At 41.8% G+C, this 24,085-nt stretch overlaps 3 protein-coding genes across 3 annotated transcripts in view; 1 reads left to right on the top strand and 2 right to left on the bottom strand.

Moving 5' to 3' along the window:
• The window catches only part of kctd6a (potassium channel tetramerization domain containing 6a), a 43,068-nt gene extending 33,862 nt beyond the window's left edge, over positions 1 to 9,206 (bottom strand). Inside the window, exons 1-2 of the mRNA XM_086293101.1 lie at positions 8,996 to 9,206; positions 6,242 to 6,333 (exon numbers count right to left, since the gene is read on the bottom strand). Coding sequence (XP_086149227.1) covers positions 6,242 to 6,268 — 27 coding nt within the window. The 5' untranslated portion in view covers positions 6,269 to 6,333; positions 8,996 to 9,206. The remainder of the gene's footprint in view (positions 1 to 6,241; positions 6,334 to 8,995) is intronic.
• Positions 9,207 to 9,918: 712 nt separating this feature from the next.
• Positions 9,919 to 16,997, top strand: LOC147331060 (uncharacterized). Its single transcript, XM_086293099.1, has 5 exons — positions 9,919 to 10,804; positions 12,075 to 12,242; positions 12,355 to 12,533; positions 12,633 to 12,873; positions 14,268 to 16,997. Exons 1-5 carry the CDS (start codon positions 10,232 to 10,234, stop codon positions 14,727 to 14,729), a joined length of 1,623 nt encoding a protein of 540 aa, XP_086149225.1. The 5' UTR covers positions 9,919 to 10,231; the 3' UTR covers positions 14,730 to 16,997.
• Positions 16,998 to 18,360: 1,363 nt separating this feature from the next.
• pdhb (pyruvate dehydrogenase E1 subunit beta) lies at positions 18,361 to 22,621 on the bottom strand. The gene is made up of 11 exons (XM_086293100.1): positions 22,525 to 22,621; positions 22,381 to 22,440; positions 21,365 to 21,472; positions 21,206 to 21,268; positions 21,069 to 21,104; positions 20,411 to 20,601; positions 20,230 to 20,324; positions 19,711 to 19,821; positions 19,536 to 19,627; positions 19,324 to 19,465; positions 18,361 to 19,099 (listed from the first exon to the last, which is right to left on the bottom strand). Exons 1-11 carry the CDS (start codon positions 22,561 to 22,563, stop codon positions 18,954 to 18,956), a joined length of 1,083 nt encoding a protein of 360 aa, XP_086149226.1. The 5' UTR covers positions 22,564 to 22,621; the 3' UTR covers positions 18,361 to 18,953.
• Positions 22,622 to 24,085: the final 1,464 nt, after the last annotated feature.

Below are 24,085 nucleotides of genomic sequence, written 5' to 3'. Positions count from 1 at the left end.
ATCGTGAAGGACCTCAGCCATCCCAACAACAGACTGTTCTCTCTGTTGAGGTCAGGAAAGCGATTCCGCTCCCTGAAGACCAACACAGAGAGACTGAGGAGGAGCTTCTTCCCGCAGGCGATACGGTCTCTCAATCACACCACCACACAGTACTGACCCACACATATGGTTCTTACACACACACTGGACTTTCTGGACATTGTTTTTGCACAACACTGGTCACTATATTCTTCATTTCCAGTTAATACTTGTACAGCTGCTGTTATTGTGTATATATTTATTTATATTTAGATTTCTTCATACATTCTTATATAGTTCTATATTGTGTATTGTGTATTTTGTTGTACAGTTATTTTATTTTCAACTTTAATTTATATATTTTATCTTATTCTTCCCAGTTAAATTTACCCTTCATTCTAATTTGTGTTGTACAGTTATTTCATTTTTAACCTTAATTTATATTTTATTCCTTCCTAGTTAAATTTACCCTTTTTAATTTTTCATATTTATTTCCTATCTTATTCATAGCCTTTCCTTTTTTGTTTTCTTTAGGTCACGAGCAGTTGTCCAAGCATTTCACTACATATCGTACTGTGTATGACTGTGTACGTGACAAATAAAATTTGAATTTGAATTTGACTGTTTTAGGAGCTTTTTGAGATCAAATAGAAGAAAATACATAACATTAAACATGTTAACAACACAAAAGCCATATTAAACGCAGACTACTTTAGACCCGGAAGTAGGATTCGTCGCGTGCTCTGGTCTCCTTGATCCACCGTCAGCATCGGAAAGGAATAAGCGTCGAAGGCGTTTGGAAAGGGAGGGGGGATGAGTGTGTGCATATCAGTGTATATGTATGTGTGTCCGTGTCCAGAGTTCAGCTGAGACAGTGTCCTTCGCCCTGCTAGGCTAAGTAAACAGTCTTCCAGCCAACCCAGGTGGCTTTGCATGGAATGGGAAGGAACAATCTAAACACAGTCATTATCAGGGTGTTGTTGTTCAGCTCCAGCCTTGCGACCGCAGCTGGCGCCGAGAGGGTATCCGCATGAAGTGATGGTGCCTTTTACTTTAGTGCGAACAGCTCATATGAATTTCAAAGCAGTTCTACAGTCCAACACTGGTCCCTCAATCTCCCGTTGGAGAGCCGCGAGCTTCGCCATACTTGCGTTCTGTGATGTTGTCATTTCTTGTGCTCAAGGAGCCGATTCTGAGAACTCACGACAGTGTGCCTCCCCGAGATGTCATCCAATTTGCGCTCAGAGATGTTATTCCGAGCTAGCCCTTCCGAGATGTATCCAGTCTGCAGTCAGAGATCTTATTCTGAGTATTCACAGCAGCCGTAGCCTTTCCAAGATCTTATACGTGCTGCACTCAATGAGCCCATTTTGAGAAACTCGCGCCTCTTCCCATCGTTTCAATCCCAGCAGGCAGCCTTGTGGGGGTTTGAACAGCCGGTTCCGCTTTCTTAATTCTTTGATAAGTCAGGGCCAAGCCAGCTCTACACCTATCAGTAGTAGTTTATAAAGAGATAAAACTGTATTTGAGCAGAACTGAGTTTAACTTATTGATGAGGCCTTTCCCAAGAGTACCAGTTTATCATGTGACCCACCCCTGAACTAGAATGATATAACCTGCGGTTGAGCATTACATAATTATAACTTTGACCTTTGACCCTTCTACTAAAGAAAAGTACTGGAAAAGTAGGAAACACTGTTTAACAAGTTTGAGGTTGAGATCAACATTAAACAATGAAGCGTCACATGGATTGGCACTACTCAACACTTTATTATAGTCCTCATGTATTGCCTTACAAATTGTGGGAGTGTTGCATTTTATCTCACAACACACGTGGTTTTCTGAGCACAGGTAATCAGTATTTTAAGTTTTGGAGGTCTACCAAAGTCGAATTTTATGTGTGTATTTTGTGTACTTTATCTGGATTTTCCTTTATGCCATTTAATTGGCTTTGAACATAGTGGAGGATGGAGAGCACATGTGCTGCTTTGATAGGTGATAGTTCGGCAGAGGAGTGAGGTACTGGAGTGTTTCAGGTCGTTGTGACCCGCTAATGGTGGTAAACACAGAACTGGAAAATACTGGATTTTCTGAGCTGAACACATGCCAGAGATGACATCAGGACTGGAATTTTAAGGGGGAGTGGAAAAGGTTAAGCCTAATAAACCATTCTCTGAATTGAAGCGAAAGCCCCTGTGGGTCTGGAGGGGTCCATGTGTCTACAGTTTAATACCCCAGGGGACCTTTTTGACAATTTCTGTCTATATTCTCAGAGTTTTTTTTGAAAGTGATTTTCAATAAACTGGAATTTGAAGCTACAACTCCAATGTTTTTCAAATATATTAGCACCAGCTTGAGAGTTTGGATTGACTAAATTTGGTCTTTGATTTTAGTTTTTTGACACAACACTACAATAATCTGTAATATTAAATCATTTCTAAAACACTAAAGTGTCTGAATTTTGCAGTAAAAGGTTTGAAAGCACCAATTTTCATCAGCTTAACATATCTCCCTTGTTCTTATCCTCGGATAGTTTTCTGAAGGTCATGACCAGAGTGAGGAAACCCCAAAATATCTACACAAAAAAAGACAAGAAAAAGATCACACAAAGAGAAAAGGACAGAGGTGCCATCATTCAAATGCCAGACATGTTTGGCTGGTGAAAGGCTAGCAGAGAGAAGGACAGGTTGGACAGCAAAATGGCTGCATACCAAAAAAAAAAAAAAAAAAAAAAAAAGACAGACAAACAGATCTGATTTACAATAATTTCCTTATGAGGACTTGTTGCTTGTCCAGAAAAACTGGTCAAGTCCAGACCATGTGCTACACAAACAGCTCCCTCGGGAGGAAATATAAGCACAGTGGTAGGTTCAAATGCACTGATCATCTACAACTGAGCAAACAAATGTGAAACTGAATAAACTGAATACGGAATCATATAAAATCATGTCTATGCTTCATCTCAGTCTCTGCCCATTTAGTACTGGATGGTATACTTAATATAGCTGTATACTGGCCTCAATTTCACACATGATAGGACTTCTTTAAATCCTACTAGATCAATGAACAAAGACACAGCCACTGGGGGGTTTTATTATGATGTATTTATAGTAGCCACTAGTAGTAGAAACCACACACTGACACATAGCTTGAACACAGCCTGGATAATCCTCCTTTCTGAAACTTTGAATGACCAAAATTTACAAAATGGACTCATTGTTCAATCAGACCTGAAATGAGTCAGGGCATGATGAGTCAGGGCATGGTGGCCATTATAAACAATAGATATTTCCCTGTTGGCTTCACTTTTCAGACCCAGAAACGGTCATTTTTTAAAATACTATAAGATATTATATAAAAAAAACAATTAGTTGATAACTAGAAGAAGCAGCTCCGCTGACACACAGAGACAGGGAACCAGGTATAGAAGAAGTAGAAGTGGAAACAGGAAGCAAAGAAATCTATGTTGATTTTTTTTTTAAATTTTGCTTTCTCTTTCTTGGGGTGTCCACTTCCTGACACTTTTTCTATCCTCCTGATGTGCTGTTCATTTACATTCATATCTTATGCACATAATATTAAAAATTTATTGTGTGCATACTGTGAGTACAAGATAACTATTATTAGAATATAATGTGTTAAATTTGCTTAGATGAGAGGGTCCAGCAGTAGATCAGAGAAATAGGGAAGTGTGTTTCAGTTTGATTTAGCTATAGGCCTGAGTGTGTGTAATTGTGTAGAGGGAGAGGAATTTATTGACACTGGGGGTCTGCCTGCCATAAAAGGAAACAGGAAACTACAGTTGGGGGATGCTAGGACTGTATGGAACAGATAGTATAGAGAGGAGAAGTCTGTTACCCATTGTCCCTGAATGTAATAAAAGCTTATAATTGTCACAACTTAGAAGTAGGTTTGCAGGAGACCCTTCACATGCTTAGCTGTAAAAGTAAGACAACAAGAGGCCAATGGCCCAGTGGATGCAGAGTGGGGGTCTCAGTGCTTGTAATCTGTCAGCTATGCTTTGTATGTTTTGTAGAGGAATTTGGTGTAGTTTGGGTGAGGGGAGATGGACTTTTATGACCTACAGGACGTCACATATACAGAGACGCACAGTCTCTCACGTGCACTCACATACACACACAGGTATGCGCATACACAGGCACTCACGTGCTCGCGCATACATACACAAACAAAGAGTTTACAACACATGATAGGGTCGCTTCTATAAAACTGGTTGTAACAAACAAAGAAGTGATGATCTGCAGAGGGACACCGGCCTTGCACATCTCCCCTTCTAGAAGATGCGTGCGTAACTGAAGATGAATAAAGGTTTTGTGAAATGACTACTGAGTCCGGTGTAGTCTCTGGAGGCCCAAGGAATAAAAAAGAACTGGGGTGAAACTGCTTTACGTAACAATACCCACACACAAATAATAAACTATTTGTGAAACACTGTTCTGTGACTTTATATTTTCAAAACATCACCGCTCCTCTTCTTAAAATGAGTCTGTTCCTCCAAAATGATGACTTTATTCTAAGCTTCTCAAAATACTTCAGCTTCACTCTTGAAATATGCCTCATCAGATATTTTCTCATAAATTTAACATTGATTTTTGATCGTTTTCTCCATTTGAAAACTTGCGTTTTAGAATCAGAATCAGAATCAGAAAGGGTTTTATTGCCAAAATGTTGAGCAGGTTTACAACATTAGGAAATTGCTGCGGTGCTTCAGTGCAAACATACTGTCATAAATTACGCTTAAATAGACATGAAAAAATAAATAAATAAATAAAAATAAGAATAAGAATTAAAAGTGCTAAGTAGATAGATATATACATGAGTGCAGGTGGTGATCAGTGCCAAACATGGAATGATGCTGTGAACACAGCGTAGGGTCATGTGTTAGTGGTGGGAACAGTCATACGGTTATTGTTCATGTGTCCAACAGCAGAGGGGAAGAAACTGTTCTTATGGCGAGAGGTTCTGGTGCGAATGGACCGGAGCCTCCTGCCTGAAGGGAGCAGGTCAAACAGACTGTGTCCAGGGTGAGAAGGGTCAGCTGAGATCCGAGCTGCACGCCCCAGTGTCCTGGAGGTGTACAGGTCCTGCAGAGATGGGAGTCTGCAGCCAATCACCTTCTCAGCAGAGCGCACAACACGCTGCAGTCTCTGTTTGTCCCTGATAGTGGCTCCAGCGTACCACACGGTGATGGAGGAGGTGAGGATGGACTCGATGATTGCAGTGTAGAATTGCATCATCGTCCGTGTTGGCAGGTTGAATTTCTTCAGCTGCCTCAGGAAGTACATCCTCTGCTGGGCTTTCTTGATGACGGAGGTGATGGTGGGCTCCCACTTCAGGTCCTGGGTAATGGTGGTACCCAGGAAGCGGAATGAGTCCACAGAGGTGATGGGGGTGTTGGGCTGTGTGCTTCCTGAAGTCCACAATAATCTCCACTGTCTTCTGGGCATTCAGCACCAGGTTGTTTTACAACTTGTCAAAACAAATCTCTCACCACTCCAGCGGTACAGAGGATGATCTGATCTTCATGTGTAACTGATGAACAAAAGGTTTTTTGTACTTTGTTTAGTTTTTGGGGTTTTTTTAGAAAGAGAGATGAAAACAGATATTTTCTTCGCCTCTCATCAAGGGAACTGTTGTGATTTGGCCCTATATAAAACAAAAATGAATTGAATTTTCTCCAGAGTGTCATCATTCTAAACTGCTGATTAGCGAGTCTTCCTATAGTCTAGGAACCTCTTAGCTGCTGCACTGATTTGTCATTAAAATAACAGTAAGTAATGACAAGCCTGTGCACAGCAAGCCAAAGTGCCTCTTAACTGGTGTTTTTCCTTCATGACAGAATAATTTGCACTACAAAGTTTGAAAGACAAAGTCTAAATGGAGTTTGTGTGGATTAACTTATTATTTTCATGATCTTACTTTATTGTAGTTTTAGTTATTTATTTATTCAGATAACAGTTAACAGTTTCATATTCTATATAGTCCTGACAGAAAAATGAGCCACAATAAACCAGTAAACGCCTTCTTATGAAAAATACTAATAAAAATAATATCCTGAGCTTTTGGTGATGCACCTCATCACTGACAGCATTACTTTTCTCTTATGGTAATTTTTGGCTAATGTGATGGCAATGCTTTTAAATACTGGATATTATAAAAGAAATCATATTGTGTTATAAAATTAAAACCGGTTACTACCCACCATGTGACCCAGGTCTCCATTCTCCATCTGCAGTCAATGTTTCTTCTTAGTTCAGGTGGTCGAGAAGATCATTTCTCAGTTTCCACAAACACCTGCAACAAGAGGGCGAACAGCTTGTGAGATGGTTGCCATGGAGACGAGCAACAAGCTGATGCAGCGGCCGTCACGATCAGGAAGACTAATCGAGGCTGATTAGTCTCGAGTTTGCCGACATGTCCTATGCACACGGCCAGCCGGTAAGAAAGGGGAAGAGATGCGTTTCTTAAATCAGATGAATGAAGCTCACACGGCGACTGATTAATGGAACTCAAACAGCATCTTAATGAGCCGTGATTACGTTTTAAAAATCACAAATCAGACCCAGCTGTGGCTGAAAGGCTGAAAATCTCCAAACACTGCTTCTCCTATGTTTAATTTTAATTTGGTGTGGTTCAAAATGACTGCAGCAGCACTGCAGAGGTTTTCTTAGTCCACTCATTCTTCCTTCCTGTCATATTCAGGCACCCACATTACCAACAATGCTACTCAACAGCTGATAGTTTGCTTGACGTGGTAGTGGCTAATGTAGCCTTGATGAGCAAACAGAGGTGGCATAAACTCAGTCATTTAAAATCATCTTCTTCTTGTTCTTCTTCTTTCGGCAGCTCCCTTTAAGCGTCGCCACGGGGGATCTGCCTACATTTCACACCATCTCTAGCATCCTCCTCTTCTCTCACACCAACCTTCTATATGTCCTAACTACGCCCATGAGTCTTTTCTCTGGTCTTCTACTTTTTCTCCTGCTTGGCAGCTCCATAATCACCATCCTTTGTGCAGTATATCCAGTATCTCTCCTCTGCACATGTCCAAACCATCTCAGCCTTGCTGCTCTAATTTGTCACCAAATTGCTCCAACCTCAGCTGTCCCTATTATGTACTTATTTCTAATCTTGTTCATCCACACCACTCTCAACAAATAGCATTGTAACTCTGCCCCTTCCAAACCATACATCATTGCAGGTCTCACTACCAACTTGTAAACTTTCCTTTTACCCTTGCTGCTATCCTAATGTGAAAAATCCCCCCTGACACTCACTGTCCTCTCCACCCTGACAGCACTCTCGTCTTCACCTCTTGTGCACTCTTTGTTGCTTTGGATGGTAAACTCATCCACCTTTTTATCTCTACTCATTGCAGCTTCAATGTTACACTTGTCTCCTCCTTAAAATGAAATTTTCATAGAGGGGCTCATAATTCTGTACTTGTCTGTACTTCCATCACTCCAGGTTCTCTTGCTACCCTACTCTCAGAAAAGATCCCAATGTCCCTGCAAACATCGCAGTCCACAGATTTCCCTGATGTAATCCAACCCCAACCTTGAACCCATCTGTCACTCCTACTACACACCTCACCACTGTATCGCTGTCCACATACATGTGTTGCACAACCCTCACACTCTTCATTGCCACTCCTGGCTTCCTTGTGCAGTACCGCAATTCCTCTCTTTGCATCCTATCGTATTCCTTTTCTATATTCAAAATGACACAGTGCAACTCCTTCTGACCGCCTCTACACTTCTTCATCATCACTCTCAAAGCAAGCATTGCTTCTGTAGCGCTCTCTCTCAGCATAAAGCTGTACTGCAGCTCACTGATCATCACCTAGCTTCTTGGTATGGCTCATCAACTTAATCCCTCTGTAGTTATTACAGCTCTGTATATCACCCTTATTCTCGAAAATATGCACCAGTAGGCTTCTTCTCTATTCCACAGACACCCACTCACTCTCCAGGATTCTGTTAAACACTCTGGTAAAAAGTACACGGCCATCTCCCCTAGATGTCTCCAAACCTCTTCCGGTATGTTATCAGACCAACTGCCTTTCCACTCATTCATTTAACAATATTAATAATAAAACAACTCCATAGACTCCCAAATGCTTGGGTTATTAAAACTGGCAGTCTTCAGTCTCATAAGTCTCTGCTACACTTTGTACATCTTCTTTTCATATGTACATATTCATGATTGACAAACAGATTTTTATGTATGCAAATCACAATAGTTACCACAAACTACAGCTTGCAGGTTCAAAAACGTTATTATATTTCATGAAGCCATGCAAAATTTGATCCTTGTACCACAAACCAAGTTAAAACATTTCGAACTGAGTAAAATTTGGTTTTTAAATTCACCAAAGCTCAAATTTGAGCCCTAATAACGTCTTAAGTACAGACGACAGAAACGTGAATTTCTCACATTTACTCTAATAAAGGAAAATATAAAAATATACTTAAATACTATTAACTGTATTAGCACAGGAATAAAAGTTACTAACTGCATATCTCCATTTCATATCAATGTGAAAAAACGATTTGTAAATGTCACTTTAGTCTTTGTGCTTGGCAGATAAACACACAGGCAATTCCACTGACTAATTTCCTATTCTGGGTCTGTTTTTAATAATTACTACTTAATTCATTTAGATTTTTGAAGAATTTCTGAATTACTTAGAGAGGTAAAGTTTAGATATTCCCCAGACCAAATAGTCCTCGAAAATCTAACCTAAATGTAACCTTGTTGAGATATGAAAACAATCAGGTAAAGGCCTGATGAGTGATCATAGTTCAGTTGAAGGCTGGTATCTATCTCACTGAAGCTGACCAGTGTGCTGCGGCTAACGCCTGCTAGCTCGTTAGCATCATAGCTGTAAGGGGAAAAAAGCATCATACCGATACTTTCATAAAAACATATATTTAAAAAGTCAGTCGGGTCTTACCTATAACGGCTTCATCACTACCAACCACCGCTTCAACCACAAACACAGATGGAGGTTAGAGCTATTGCTAGCTAACCTGTATGTCCGTCATAATTAATACTAAAGACTTCCGGTAAGATCTGCCAAAATAAAAGTGGAGAATGTAAATAAACCAATAAACCTACAGTGTGCAGCTCGAATGAATCAGGAAATAAAAAAAAGGAACTTGATAGATATGAAAACAAATGAGCTATCAAAGTCTAAATATGAATTACACAAGATATGTGAAAGCCAGTCAAGAAAATAATCAAATAAGTATATTTAAATGATTGAAAGAAAGAAAGAAAGAAAGAAAGAAAGAAAGAAAGAAAGAAAGAAAGAAAGGTTACAAGAAAGAAAGCCCAGAATCCCTCTGTCTCTATAATCAATGGAAAGAGGGAGGGCAAGGATTCGTGAATTTTGGAACCACAATCTAGAATTAAACACAGTGTGTCCACAAATACATCAGGAAGCTACATCCCGGAAAAGAGCTGCTCAAAAATGCCTTAGGCAGCAGAAGACAAAGGCATGAAGACAAAGGTATGAGGACACATAAAGGAAGTGGGTGATATCAAGAAATCCTATCAGTGGCTAGAAAAGGCCAGCTTAAAAAGACAGCACATAGCAGATCTGCCTTAAATAGCAGATCCACAGAGGCAGGAGTCTACCATGGCCAATAGGATTCACATTGCAGACTGTGCAAAAGTGCCCTGGAGACTTTCCAGGATGTAAGATGAAAGCTGGGACAGTACACTGAGAGCCACACCCAAGTGGCTGGGTGGGTTAGGAGGTGTGACCCCTAAACTGGAAGCGTGGCTGATTTATTTTTTCAGTTCTGATTATAATGAGCTTGGGAGTGTAGCAATTACCTCCCACCACAGGGGGCGCACAGAACAACCGGTCACCCAATAGGGACACGATCTGTTTTATTTATCAGAGACTACATCCTGTAGCTCTCAGCTCGTCTGTTTTCCATTTGTTGCCGAGTTTTTGCAGCTGGAAGTTTGCCTTTATTTTCACTGCACTGCACCGAATATCAACCAGATTTTCTCTCGCACATATCTGTGAAGGCCCCTAGAGGAGTTCCGCCGGGCAGCGATTCCAGGATAACGCTGGCGGGATTTGACGTTAGCTCACACCGTTAGCCCTCTGCTGTGAACCGGATCCGGACAGAGTTTTTCTCTCTGCGTATCTCACCACAAACAGAAGACTGAAGTTATGATGGCGAGTGAAAATGCTGACGCCAACGCGGGGAACGATGAGGAAACGGGTCCCTCAGCTGAATCTAACGAGCACGACTATGCCCACACTGCAGACACAAACTTGGCGAGCTCTTCCACCAATCCTCCGGGAGAGCCCGTGCAGAGCGTCCTGGTGCAGCCCTCTGAGTCCCTGCAAATGGAGCTTCCAGAACCCACTGTGGGTGCAGAGGTAGACTGCCCTGTTGGGAATGAAGTGGAGGCACAGACCGGAGTACACCCCCAAAAGACTGAAGACTCTCAGTTGGCTGCTCAGGCGGTCCATCGCGGAGGTCCGCGGCGAGTGAGGCGGCCGGAGGACAAAAACTGCTCCTGCTGCAGGCTCGAGTTCGAGCGGCACGGTCGGTCCTTCAACCGGAGGGCGGTGTACACGTTCACCTCCCCGGAAACTGTGCAGTGGGCCTTCCCGGGCTGCGTGGTCCACGAAAAGTCCTTCCTGTGCGAGACGTGCGCGCAGGTGATCCGGAGCAAATGCAAACGCAAACAGAGCGGGAAACGGAATCTGTGGCTGAAGCCGCCTCCGACTAAACCGGTGTGTGTGTGTGTGTGTGTGTGTGACAGATGGTGTGAAAGTTCAGCTTCTCTATTGTGTATATAAGCACGTGTAGGGCAGCAGGTATTTCCCCTTTGGTTACAGGTATCGCTTGCAATTACCCCCCCTCCCACCAGGGGGCAGCATTTCACAGTGAAATCTGCTGATGTTTTTGAACATGAGCTCCTGAGTTTGTAGTTGTTTCCTTTTAGTCTCACCCCCATCTTCTGAAGGAGCTCTACTTTTTCCTTAGGTTATCATTACCATTGTGTCCCAAACGACTTACCTGGTTGACCCAATGTACTGTGTTGCGGTATAAATTCATAAAACAAAAAGTATGGCCTAACCTTAGTTGAGCTGCAGCTAATAGTGCTTCAAAGCAAAACACTTGCATTTTTGGACATAGCAGTTGTTTCTTTATATTCTTTTCATAGCTACTTTTCTGTCCCATAGACTAGAGTCCTGGCTCAGAGTACTGTTTTGGTAGTTTATCAAAAGTGGTTTGAATCCTTTGTACAGACAGAAGTCAGCTTCGGTTTATTTTTAGACATATGAAGCATATGTTCATCTGTTGGAAGGGCCTTAGATAAAAAGGTAAAGCTGCAAGTAGAGGGATGCAACTTCCGGGTATGCGGTCCAAGAAAACATTGTTTTTCTTGGACCACATGGGGCACCTCCTCTGATTTTAAAAAAATAAATGAATAAATAAAAAATTTAAAGTGTATGGAAAACTAGGGGAAAATGACTCTTTGTTTTATGTAATGTTTGATCTCAATAAAAACTTCACAGAAGTTTTTGCTTTTTCAGTTAGTTTCAATTCTTACTTAATTCATCATGATATTTATTTATAAATTGGAGTCTTCTCATCATTGTGAGGAAAAAGGACAATAAGATTATGGTTTATGGTGGCTTTGCTCTCTAATTGGTAACTTGTTACCATATGTGCAGGTTTCATAACCTTCACTGACCAGTTGGTGACATCATGTCTTCTGTTCTTTATATACAGTCTCTGTCTGCCATCAAAATATGCAATTTCATCTTATTTTTTCTGCATTTCTGCCATCTGCAGTTTTTCTCTGTCAGTTACTTCCTTGATAAATGTTGTCTGTTAAAACTGTGGAAAAAATCCACTTCAGATTTTCCAAGCCGAATCACAAATCTTGTACTGAAATGCTTTTGTAAGCACATTTTTTTTGAAGTTGTCATTGGTGTGTTGGTGTTTTAAAAACACTCTTACTGTGTGTGTGTGTGTGTGTGTGTGTGTGTGTAGTCGCAGGTGAATGATAAGAAGGCGGCAGGTTGCAGGATGGGGAAAAAGAGCAAAGCAGCGCTGCTTGTGAGCAAGTCCAGCTACAAAGCTGCTTTCCAAATGCTCTGGTCCTCTAAAGGTGCCCGGAAACCCATGATGGAATTCTGGAGCAAACAGCTGAAAAATGAGGTGAGGAAAGAAGCTTCCTGACATCTCGTATTTGATGTCTTCTTAACTGGTAGCTGTTTTTGTTATGTAATCGTGACTGCCTGCATTCTTGTGTTTCCTGGTGATGTTTTAGATGAAGACGCTGTCGCGACTGTCAGACAGTCCCTTCCATCAGAAGGTATCTGGGAAAAAACCGCTGTCGTCCTTCCCCTGGCGGCGATGTCTGAACTGGGTTCAGGAAAAGGCTCCGCTTGTCACCACGTGCCTCCGCTCACTGTTCCCAGACATCAATGCCCTCTACAAGAGCAACAGGTAAGTCTGACTCGGAATGTTTTTACATCAGTACTAAGACTTCATCTCATCCAAGCAAACATGGGTCAACAGTTTGAATTTTCTTTATTTGTTCGGCAGCCAGCTGACAGAGGAGCAGGCTTTCATGCTGCTGGAGCGACGGACTGTGGTGGCGCTCTCCATCCCTCTCTTCACCAGGAACATCTGGAAGAACAACTTCCTGCAGGCCGCTCTGGGGGCTGAGCTCCGCCTGCAGGGCTGCTCCGGGTCCGCCCTTGAAATCCTCAACACTATGGGCCTGTGCCAGAACAAAGACACCGTCAGGTTGCTGCTGCACAGACTGCGAAATGGCAAAGACATGGTGAGTGTCACCACTGGTAGGGCTGGACTGAAAACAAGATAAATATGCAATCTGTGTCGATGTGGCTGAGATTGAACTAATGTGTGAACTATAGAATCAAGCAAGTTTTAAAAATGAAACTCTTCATGCCACCAAAATACTTCAAGACAGTGATTATGTGACCCCTGCAGGTGCTCTGTGGGGTCGGGTACTGTGAGGACGTCGGGGATGTTTGAAGTCCTCTGGGCTGTGCTTTATTTTTTTTAACCAGACATGTGTTTAACTCATTCACTGCCATTGACGTCTATAGACGTCAATGGCACTCAACGTAAGTTGAACTGAAGCCCACCAGCAGTAAAAGTAGACCTGCAAGGAGGTGCAGGGTTTGCGCACGTAAGGGATTGCGCAGTGAGACAAAAATGTGGTGCAAGTCTTGTTGTGTTTCACTGCCAGCCATTTGAAAATGGCTGGCAGTGAATGAGTTAGTTCACATGCGTTAATGAATCTGTAAAATAAACATGTCCTTGATTATAAAGGCCTGGACTAATCTACATCCTTGTATAAAATCATCCATCCATTCTTGCATTTAAAAAAACAATTATTATTTTTTTTGTCATTTAGTTGGTCCAGCTCTTGGGGGCTAGACTTCTCACTCCCCAGCCACCACAACCAGTGAGGCATTCCCAAGCCAATGTGTCGTGGCTCAGCCTCAGGGTCTCCTCCCAGTATAACATAACCTCTGAACCAGGAGGCATCCTGGTCAGATGCTGAACACCTTCAGCTGGCTCTACTTTGAGCCCCTCCCACATCTCTAAGGGAAAGCGCAGACACGTCTGCTGCATGTATGTGGGATCTCACCCTTTTGGTTAGTACCCACAGCTTGTAGACGTAAGTGAGGGTAGGAATGTGGCTCCACCAGAAAATTTACAGCTTGGTTTTTAAACTTGTCACAAAAACAAACCCGTGCACAAATCCCCTGCTCCCCTCATTCATGAGACGCACCCTGAGATACTTGAACTCCACCACTTGGCGTAGCAACTTTTCACCCTTTTCTGCTCCGACACTTGGAGGTGCTAATGCTCGTCTCAACTTCTATACAATATAGTTTCATTTTGTTTTTCCCTTTTTATTTTAAGACCACGATTCTTGCCATGACTATTCAGTGGCTGTGGGGAAGATTAAACAAAACAGTCAAAGATCTTTGCTCAGCACAAATGAATGGACTTCATGATGATTGCTGTGTGGGGGCGAGGGAATCCAAGCTTTATATGTGATTTGTTTACATTTAGAAAAATGTTAGATTGGTCATTTAACATGAAATTCAACCAGCTAGCTGTAAACATACTTTAAACTCTTAAAGTGATATTTTTGACCACACGGGCGCTGTTTTTGACTGTTTCTATCGATCGACACAGGATGGAGACGCCGGGATGAACGCTAAAGAAGAGCAACTGAAAGAACAGATGGGAGAAGTGATGACAGATGAGGAGGAAGATGAAGAAGAGAAAGATGAGGAGGAGGAAGATGATGACAATGAAGAGGAGGAGGAAGAGGAGGAAATGGTGATGGCAGTAGAAGAGGAGGTAGTTGAAGAGGAAGTGCAGGACGGGATGCAAGAGGAGGAAGAGGTTGAGGAGGATCGTGCAGAGGAGGAAAAAGAAGAAAAGAAGAGAAAGAAGAGGGCGAAAAAGCAGAGGAAGGAGGAGAAGAGGAAGGAGAGAGTGAAACGAAAGGCGAAGGAGCAGCAGGAGGAGGATGACGACGACGATGATGATGATGAGGACTCGGAGCAGAAAAAGAAGAGGGTGGTGGTTGTGAGGCTCGGATTGCTGAAGGGACACTCGGAGGTCGGACGATCAGATCTGTCAGCTCCTTAAGACTGCAGGCCCCTCCTCCAATCAGAGACCAGCACAGAGTCCCCGCCCTCTTCCCTGGCATGGTTAGTAACTGTAGAGGGAAAGTAATAAGAGCTTTACTATAAATGTTATGTTTCAGTTTGAGCCCAAGAACACAAAAACTGCTCCAATGTGACTAACAGCAAAACACCCACAGCTGATTAATTATGACTGAAAATCAACAAATTCTTCCTTTCATTGTAACTCATAGCAAATTAAAGAAAATTCAGATTTAAAAAGGAAAATAACAAATTTGGCTCAAATCACAAGAACAGCAACAGGATGAAGTACAATGACCTAGAGAATAAAAAAGTAAAAACACTGGGCCTTTTGCTCTTTTAGTTTGAAGATTAAAGTAATTATTTCACATGATATTGAAATATTATGTTAGTAAAGTCAAATATAGCAACAGAAAATAAACGTTATGAGAATAAAGTTATTTTGTTTTGATTATTTGTTAGTTGATCGTGCGTTAAGGTTTTGCACTCGGTCACAAGTTTTCACATTAAAACCAAAATATTCTCTTTATAGTATTTTGAACTTTTAGTAGCAGAAGATGAGATGCTGCTAAACATTGAACAGCGCTCTCTGTCAGGAAACTCTGTTAAGCTAGTTCATTGATTTACTGCCAAATTCCATTCACCAAAACTTTAATGTTAGTCATCCAAAAGCTGTATATAGAGCGGCTAGGGCCACTTCAGAGTCTCAGATTAGCACAAGTGAGGCCTAGCAGGCAGCGATTGGTTACACCTGGCTTTGTTTCCGTACCTTCCCACTCTAACTGTATGCCTAACAATCTCCAAAACTATCAGTTCTATCAAAACCCACTGCTTATAAAGTCGATACAAAGTGGAAAACTATCCATTACAGACCAAAACATGTTTTTATTTGTTGTAAAGTCATCCATTTAACCATATGACTCTATGGGGATTGGCTCGTGTTTGGAGACAGCCTCAAGTGGCCAGCACATTTCTATTCTCATTACATTATGGCTTGATTCTCATAACACTGAATCTTTTTCTGCTCATAAGATTTACACTTAAACACACCCTAACTTTCAGTAAAGTCCGAGCAGTTCCCTCCATGGAGTTTTTCTTAAATTCTGGATATCGATTGAATCTCAAAGCACTTCCCTGTAATTACACAGTTACTCTTACAAAAAAAATTAAACTGCTTGTGATGCCATGTAAAATGCATGAGAGGGGGGTACAAGCTGCACTTTTAGCTTCAGAGAGACTGGATATCCTCAAACACTTTGACTAAAGCCATCAGTGACCGTCGTGGACTCCGTGTTCATTGGACTGTCAGAGCTATCAGGAGGTGAAAATTTTCTAATCCTGCTGCTGTTACGCCATCTTTATTTTTACAAACTGGCAGGAGAAGATTGTGCGAGTTTGATTCTGAACACTGTGACGTCTCAAAGGACTGAGGCTGGGAGCTGAGTAGATCCACACCCGAGAAAAGGACCTGGACTTTTTGTTAGCTTTGATGAACCAAACTGAAGCGATCGAAGGCTTTGGTGTGCTTGTTTGATGCACAGCGAAGCTTTTATGCATCGTTTCTTCGTGTCATGCTGGACCGATGGCAGGATTGCAGATTCGGGCGCCTGCAGACATCATAGCCACTGAGTAACCATTAAAACAGACTTTCAGTGGTAGTTAGTGTTCTTATGTTTGGTTTTCAGGAGATTGTTTAATGTATCAGAGCTTTTAGAGGAACTTTTTTGGCATGACACGAACACAGTGGGAAATGTGTAAAAAGCCTTTAAAGATGTGATAAATACCAAAAAAAGTTCCTTAGACTGTAATTTCAGTGAAGTTTACTAATAAGTTTCAGAAAAGAATTTTTTGCACTTCGGTCCTGATTACAGTGGAAATGAATGTTAGATAGGTTTGGGGGGGGGGGGTTGTAACTGTAATTTGAACCAGAGTGTGATGTTCTTTTCATGGGATTATTACAAAGTCAAAGACCTGTAACATTTAAGAGTTTAAAAATGATGATCTGTTTGCTCAGTTCAGTCTGAGAGCTTCCTGAAGCAGGACACTCTGTAACTCGCTCTGATTTGTAACGAGGTTTGGTCCGTTGGGGTTTCTCAGAGTCTCAGAGATGGTTTTTATTTTTATGTTTAAGTTGTAGATCGCTGTGTTTTCCGACTGATCTCAGATCTGACGCTCAGACAGGGGAAGCACAGCGAGTCTGAAACTGAGATTCTTACTGCAAAAAGTTAACCAATAAAAATGTTTAAGGCTACATTGACTCTTGTTTATTGCTGCTCTTAAAGGGTATCCGTGATGTTTTTCCCTATTTTCTGTCACATATGAACACAATATACCAGTGTATATGTTTAAACAATTTATAAATAATGAAGTCTGTATATAAAGAGGCATAGCTAATAGGCACCAAATTCTCTTTGTGGGAGCCAGATGAGGGACAGCCAATGAGGAAACTGTTTAGACAGGATGTACTGAGGTGCTGATAAAGGCTCAAAAGTACAGACCTGGAAATTAGCACTATGCATCTTTTTAATCCACATCACATAAACAGTCGCTGGGTTGTGACAGCACATCATCTGCCTCCATCCAGGACTTTGACCAGAATTATTTTAATCTGCATAAAGATCATGAATCATGCACCAAATGCCCTTCCCAACACAACTCTCCTCTTTTTATCTGAACTGGGCACCAGTATAAGGTGCACCCTGGGCCTGTGGGTTCTCCTGCTGACTGAGTGTCCTCAAAACCAAAATGTACAAATTCACTGAGGCTCTGTTTCTCAGGTGTGGATGAAACCTAACCCTAGAATAAAAAAAAATCTTAATCTTCTAAATTTGCTTTTAGTCCAGGACAAGGATTAGTCGGGAAAACTGGCTGACACTGTGTGACTGATTCTATTGCATGAACCAGTTTTAATCTCAACCAGTAAAACCACTGGATAACAAACAGTTGAAAGTATTCTTCTTTCAGAGCTGTTGAACTCCATCAATTTAAACTAACAACACACTTTGTTGTCATAATACAATGAGTAACTGCACTTCATTAACCTTGTAAGGTCCCAGTCATGACTCTGAGCCCAAGGTGGCGCTTCCTTAGGAGACAGATCATGTGCTCATTGGAAGGTCAGTGGTGTGATCCCCGGCGGCTGCTGTCTGCATGCCAACGTGTCTTTGGGCAAGATACTGAACTCTAAGCTCCCCCTGATGTGTGAATGTTAGAGCACGTCACTTCAGGCCTCACGGGGTTAATAAAATCTGAAGTTAGACCTTTATGGAGTTTGGTCCAGGCGTCTGCAACAAATTATTACTCTGGAAATCCAAATGTTTCAGTTTTCATTTTATCCTCTGGATAAAACAGCTCACATTCTGGGTTGGGAAGAGTTTTCTTCAAGTCTTTTCCCATCACTCAGACCTCTTTCCAACAATTTTAATCTGTCACAGTAGCAGTCCACCTGCAGTTTCTCAGCCAGCATATTTCAATCTTTTAGTTCAGATTAGTCTAGTGTCTTCAGAAACTTCAGTTTCCATGGGTTTCTCTCAAGATGAGAGTCTTTAGTGCAAATCTGGTCAAACAATTCAACTGTGGGCAGGATGGTGTAGATGTAGTAACTCAAACAAAACTGAGGATCAAAGTTTATTTCTGCAACAGTCAACAGAAATGAGCCGCTACATTAAATGTTTCCAGCTCACAGCGGTGCCATTTTCCCTATTTTTAAAGACAAACCCCAAGTCTGAGTAAGTGAAGTGTGCGTTTTAAAGGCAGCAGCAGGATGACTTTCATCCCAGTTCAGATGAATAAAGAGTGGAAAAATAAAAATGATTATCCAAATCTGAAAAACCTCTTGAGAAGGGTAATTGAAAGCAAATAGCTGAGAACAGTTAACAGATACTTTAGAGTCCAGACTAATTGGTAAACTTTGGGAAGAGTCAAAAATTTAATTTGACAATAAATTACAGCCAACAGATTGTACGATACATTTTTTCCTCTTCTCTTTTTAAAATTGGGAAAAGTGCAAGAGAGCAGCCAGAGCCACAGACAGTTAAGTCAAGTTAGTAACAGAGTTAACACATAGGTGCTGGGATGACTGAAACAGTGTCCACTGCTCTGAGCTACACAGCTGTGTGCATTGTTCAACATCTGGAGCGCTTGGCGGTATTTACACATTAGATATTTTGCCACCATCTGTAAACAAGAACTCCGGTGGATGAGGGTCTCAGATGTTGAGGGTCTTTTTCACAGAGAAAATTATGTCTTTGACTTGCGGCAGACTGTGGTCCTCCAAGATTTTAGCGTATGGCATGGGGATGTCCACGCCAGTTACTCTGGTAACAGGAGAATCCAGGTAGTTGAAGGCAGGACCTGAGAAATTAAAGGCATGTTAGTCTCGAGGCCTGAAATAATTAGAGGTTGTGACTTCAGACTGAACAGCTATTAGTAAATACACGAGCAATCATTACAGTGTCAATCCCAATATGTGTCATCTATGCTTTGGCTCCTGAAGATCCAGATCTAAGAGTTTAAGGGAACCAGTTATGCGTGCAAATTTAATTTAATTTTTTTAAATTAGTTTGAGCTTAGATTACCTTCCATGATCCTGGCACAGATCTCTGCTCCAACCCCAAACTGAGGCCAGCCACCCTCAACAGTCACCAGGTGATTGGTCTTCATCACACTGGTCTCAATAGACTCCACATCCATGGGTCGGATGGTCCGAAGGTTGATCACCTGACAGACAAGAAATGGTTAAGACGCTTCTGAGCAGTCTAGCTCAGCCAGTCAATAGGTGTTGCATTACCTCACACTCTATTCCCTCTTTGGCAAGGACAGCTGCGGCATCCAGGCAGTGACCAACATACCGAGAGTGAGCAACGAGGGTGATGCTATTGCCTGAAAAGGACATGTTCAGAAATGACTTTTGAAGCCTCAGTGTTAAAAACTTGGGATCCAGATCCTGGTGTTCTGTCACTCACCTTGTCTCTCAATCTTTGCTTTTCCAATGGGAATGGTGAAGTCTTTGGACTGCGCTTCCTCTGACATCTCAAAGGGAACGCCATACAGCAGCTCGTTCTCCAGGACCACCACTGCAGACAGATTCAGTTCACATGTCTGTTTGAACAGCCAGGCTGCTACAAACTCACTCAAGCTGCATTTTCAGCTGATGTTTATGCCATTTTAAATACTTTCAAACTATTAGGGGAATAATTTATGCTTCTCCTGGTAGCACCTCATCCTGTGAATGAGGGACAAGTGCCTTGATTGGTAGCTGGGAGAAGTGTTTGTTGCGTTAAAGTTACCCTCCAGAGCAGAACAAGGACTAGTCCGTTGCAGTCCAACAATGCTTGAGTTACTGTTTGACTTTTGGCTGAGACAAATAGGGACCAGCTGGCTTGTTTAATTAAAAACTTTGTAATCAACTGAGCTAGCAGTGCCTGAACATTGATATGCAGGGTGACTGTCCAAGTTTTAAGCGTTTCAGTGTGGCATCTCACCAGGATTTTCATCTCTGATGGCTGATTTCAAGAGGCCTTTAGCATCTTCTGAGTTCCATGGACTTACAACCTTCAGTCCTGGACAGTGACCATACCTGGAGACAAATGACAACACTGATGTCAGAGCTGCCAAACATCAGCTAGAGTTACTGCAAACAGTAAAGTGACGTCTTGAACGCACCATGCAGCAAAGCACTGTGAATGCTGTGCAGCGACACCTGCTGATGCTCCATTAGGGCCTCTGAAAACAATTGGGACTGACTGTAGCCCAGCTGACATGTAGTAGGTCTTTGCTGCAGAATTTATGATCTGGTCAATGGCTTGCATGGAGAAGTTAAAGGTCATGAATTCACAGATGGGCCTCAGACCAGCCTGCAAGAGGACATTGATCTTGTTAGGGAATTTGTCACTTGCAAGTTTTAAGTATCAGGTAGTTTGTGAATCTGAAGAGCTTTCATAATCTGTACTTTGAAGCATTCTAGTCTAAAGGAACTCTTATTTTGGCATTTATGGCTTCAAGGTAGGAAAAGTGCTTTATTATACAAGTCAAGGTGGCTTGGGAGTTGCCTGTGTACTGCTTTATTGAGGTGTAAAGCCAATTTAGGGGGGGCAATGGAGCCATAATTCAGGTCTGTAGAGAGCAAAGTGTGCACAGAACTGAATTACTGCTTAGAATTCAAGTGTAATTATGAAGATGTTGAACTTACGCCCATTATCTCAGGTAATTCTTGACTAAAAGTTATTATTCAGTGTTTAGAATGACGTTTTAAACAAACGCAAGTGAAAATGTTACAAAAGTCAGTGTTTAGTATATCCCATCAGGAACATGTCAGACTTACCATAGCAGCTCCAACTGCAATACCAGTAAACCCCATCTGCACCAAAAACAAAAAGTTGCTAAAATGAGTCCAACACCACCAGTGGGGATACTTAGATTTGTGGAAAACATCTGTTGGGCAGGCAGTTTGTATCTCACCTCTGAGATTGGAGTGTCAATAATTCGTTTGTCTCCATACTTCTTCCACAGTCCTCTGCTCACCTGCACCAGTAACCACCATTAGTCTGACTGCCCTCATTGGGACAGAACACAAACTGCCTCCAGGAACTTCACTTGCAGTCTAAGCTTTAAACTTACCTTGTAGGCACCGTCATACTGGGCGACTTCCTCACCCAGCAGGAACACTCGCTCGTCCCTCTCCAACTCCTCATCCATTGCCTGGTTCAGGGCATCACGGACTGTCATCTAACAGTGGCAACAAAACCATCAGTACAGGTCAGAACGCTGCTTTCCACAAACTGAAGTTAAAATGTAACTAATGGACGCCACAATAGCAATTCTCCATCCAAAACCTGTTTCACATAAGGCTGTAAACATTCAGGAGACTTAAGTCTCAAGTGGCAATCAGAAGACTGGAGGTTTTAGGTCAGAACCCAAAAGCTGAAAGTCATTCTTGGTAGTTATTTGTATCCAACACAAGTAGAAATTGTTTAAATCTACTTGATTTTGTCACTGATTTAATGACCACTTAAAAATCACAGCTCTGACCTTAAACTTGTCCGTTACTCTGCCCTAGAGTGCACAGCCTGATGTCAATGTTACAGCCAGTGGTCCCTCTAATTTGTCATGTGTCTGAGCGAACACAAACTCCCTGAGCGGATCGCCAATTATGAAGGAACTGCTTGAAAGACAGACCTGATACACGAGCAAGCCCAGATACAGCTACAATATTTAAAGACACTGACATGAGCATTTCAGCAGCACTTCTCGTTTTGCAGTTTAAAATACCTCAAATTTCAGGATTTTTCTTGCGGTTCTACTTAAGTGTGCATTTTGTTGCCTGCACTGTTTCAGAGCTTAAGCTTTGTTTCAATAGTTTTCCCCTTAAACTTCTGACAGTGACTTATGTTAATGTGAGACAGCTGTCAGCGCGATGAGGGCTGATGTGATGTAAACCCGCATCCCTCTGCTCAGTGACCGCACAACAGCACGACCCCTAAACCCTTAACACACGTATTTAAAACAGGCAGCTACTGACTAAAACAAGTCTCCACCCAGTTTTCAGCCTGTTATTGTTGTCTGTGCAATTAAAACTACACATACCGACATCATTCGCTGTAGAAACAGCTAGCCTGCTAGTTGCTAACACTGACCTGTACTGCGGCCGGAACGCTCCTGTGAAATTCCCGCCGCTGCAGAGCTGACACGGTATTCTGCAGGAGAAAAGAAAGGACGCACGAACATTACACTCCCAGAAAGACCAAACAGTGCTTCAAAAACATCGATTTAATCCATACCTTTCCGGAGCGGAGAAAGCACCTCAGGGACGCTGCCATCTTGAACCTGTCCTCTGTCGAACTGGAGTGACGTAATAGTGGAAGCTGGTGGATCTTAACCAATCAAGACGGCACCTCATAGGTTGATTGGAACGTGTCATTTCGAACAGCCAATCACAGTGGTCAAACAAATAAGGAGGCGGGAGAGTAGAAAATGGGGGTAGAAATATCCAAGGACACGGAGCCGCGCAGGCGTCAATATGGAAGACCAATACGGCAAAACATACATAGATAAATAAATACATAAATAGTGTGATTCACTACTTTTTCATTCATTTTTTTTATTTAATCTGTGCACTTTGACATTATTTCATATGCAACACATATTCAAGTTGGCAATGGAAAATGGCACTTTGTGTGTGTGTGTGTGTGTGTGTGTGGGGGGGGGGGGGGGGGGGGTATTTTTCTAGTATGCCACAATAGAATTTTTGTTTTTGTATTATGTTTGACTGCAAGTTTAATTTCCAAACTTTTTCATATCCATTAAGAAATATGTTTCCAATCCTCATTCTGATCAAGCTCTAACGGTACTGTCAGTTTACCAGATATCATCATAGAAAATGAGTGAAAACATGAGTTGAACATTTATAACACACACACACATTATGTATGATTGTACGATTATGTATGACATATATGATTATATATTGAAGGTTAACTTTACTGGTATTTATCAAATTAGTGCTTGTTTTAAGATTCAAGATCCGTTTATTTGTCACACACACATGTCCAAATTACTACCATATCCCAGAATTCATAGCGCGGCCCAGCCAAACTCCAGTTTCCAACAATGGCGGCCGCTACTAAGTTTTAAAATTACTCATACTAATCTTTCTGGGTCACAAAATAAACTTTTAACATATTTTCAGGCGAGAAAGTAGTTGTGTAAACATCAAATATCTGCTCGGTTTATCAAGATATCCCATATTTGCAAAAGTGCTTCGACGTTTTCAGAGGCGTCTGCTACCCACCAGCTCGACAGCTAGCCGGGAGCTCGAGGGTTACTGATGCGGCCGAGAACGGCACAACTCCCGGCACGTCATTTTCAGATCACCGCGGAGTTTCGCTGCTCGGGTTAAACGTAATATATAAGTCACTTAGACAACCTAAAAATGTTATTGTTGGGCTTTTTTCAGTGTTTTGTTTGTTCGTGAGTAAATCGGTTTGGCTGAGATTAAAGTTATTAGATTAGATAAAATAAAACTTTATTAATCCCCCGGGTGGGTTCCTCCTTGGTTTTCACACAGCTGACTAAACGTCAAACAGAAAACTTATTAAACAGAAGTATGAGACAGTCGAGAATTTACGCCAGTGTCTGGTTATATTTTAGATAGCAAGAAGCAGACGGCCGAGTTTATTAAACTCCACCGAGACAGCGGTGACGCTAATCAGAAGGCTAGACCGTCCAATTTCACGCCTTTAAATTTTAAAGGCGTGTTTGTGTGTGTGTTTATACAATTGCTATTATGTTTGCACTTTATGTGTAATGTTACTGACTGCAGAGATCAGTAAGATGTGTGTA

This window comes from Aulonocara sp. 'chitande type north' Nkhata Bay, linkage group LG5 (genome assembly GCF_057382095.1).
Source record: "Aulonocara sp. 'chitande type north' Nkhata Bay isolate Kocher_YH1m ecotype deep benthic linkage group LG5, A_spYH_male_GT1.1, whole genome shotgun sequence".
Classification (NCBI taxonomy): Eukaryota; Metazoa; Chordata; class Actinopteri; order Cichliformes; family Cichlidae; genus Aulonocara; species Aulonocara sp. 'chitande type north' Nkhata Bay.
This window is presented reverse-complemented; position numbering and strand designations above follow the sequence as displayed.

Coding starts and splice junctions, on each gene's coding strand:
- LOC147331060 (XM_086293099.1), top strand. CDS start 10,232: ATGATGGCGAGTGAAAATGCTGACGCCAACGCGGGGAACGATGAGGAA. Junction 10,805..12,074: donor AGCCGCCTCCGACTAAACCG/GTGTGTGTGTGT, acceptor GTGTGTGTGTAG/TCGCAGGTGAATGATAAGAA. Junction 12,243..12,354: donor GCAAACAGCTGAAAAATGAG/GTGAGGAAAGAA, acceptor GTGATGTTTTAG/ATGAAGACGCTGTCGCGACT.
- pdhb (XM_086293100.1), bottom strand. CDS start 22,563: ATGGCAGCGTCCCTGAGGTGCTTTCTCCGCTCCGGAAAG. Junction 22,441..22,524: donor GCTTTCTCCGCTCCGGAAAG/GTATGGATTAAA, acceptor TTTCTCCTGCAG/AATACCGTGTCAGCTCTGCA. Junction 20,325..20,410: donor TCACAGTGCTTTGCTGCATG/GTGCGTTCAAGA, acceptor ATTTGTCTCCAG/GTATGGTCACTGTCCAGGAC.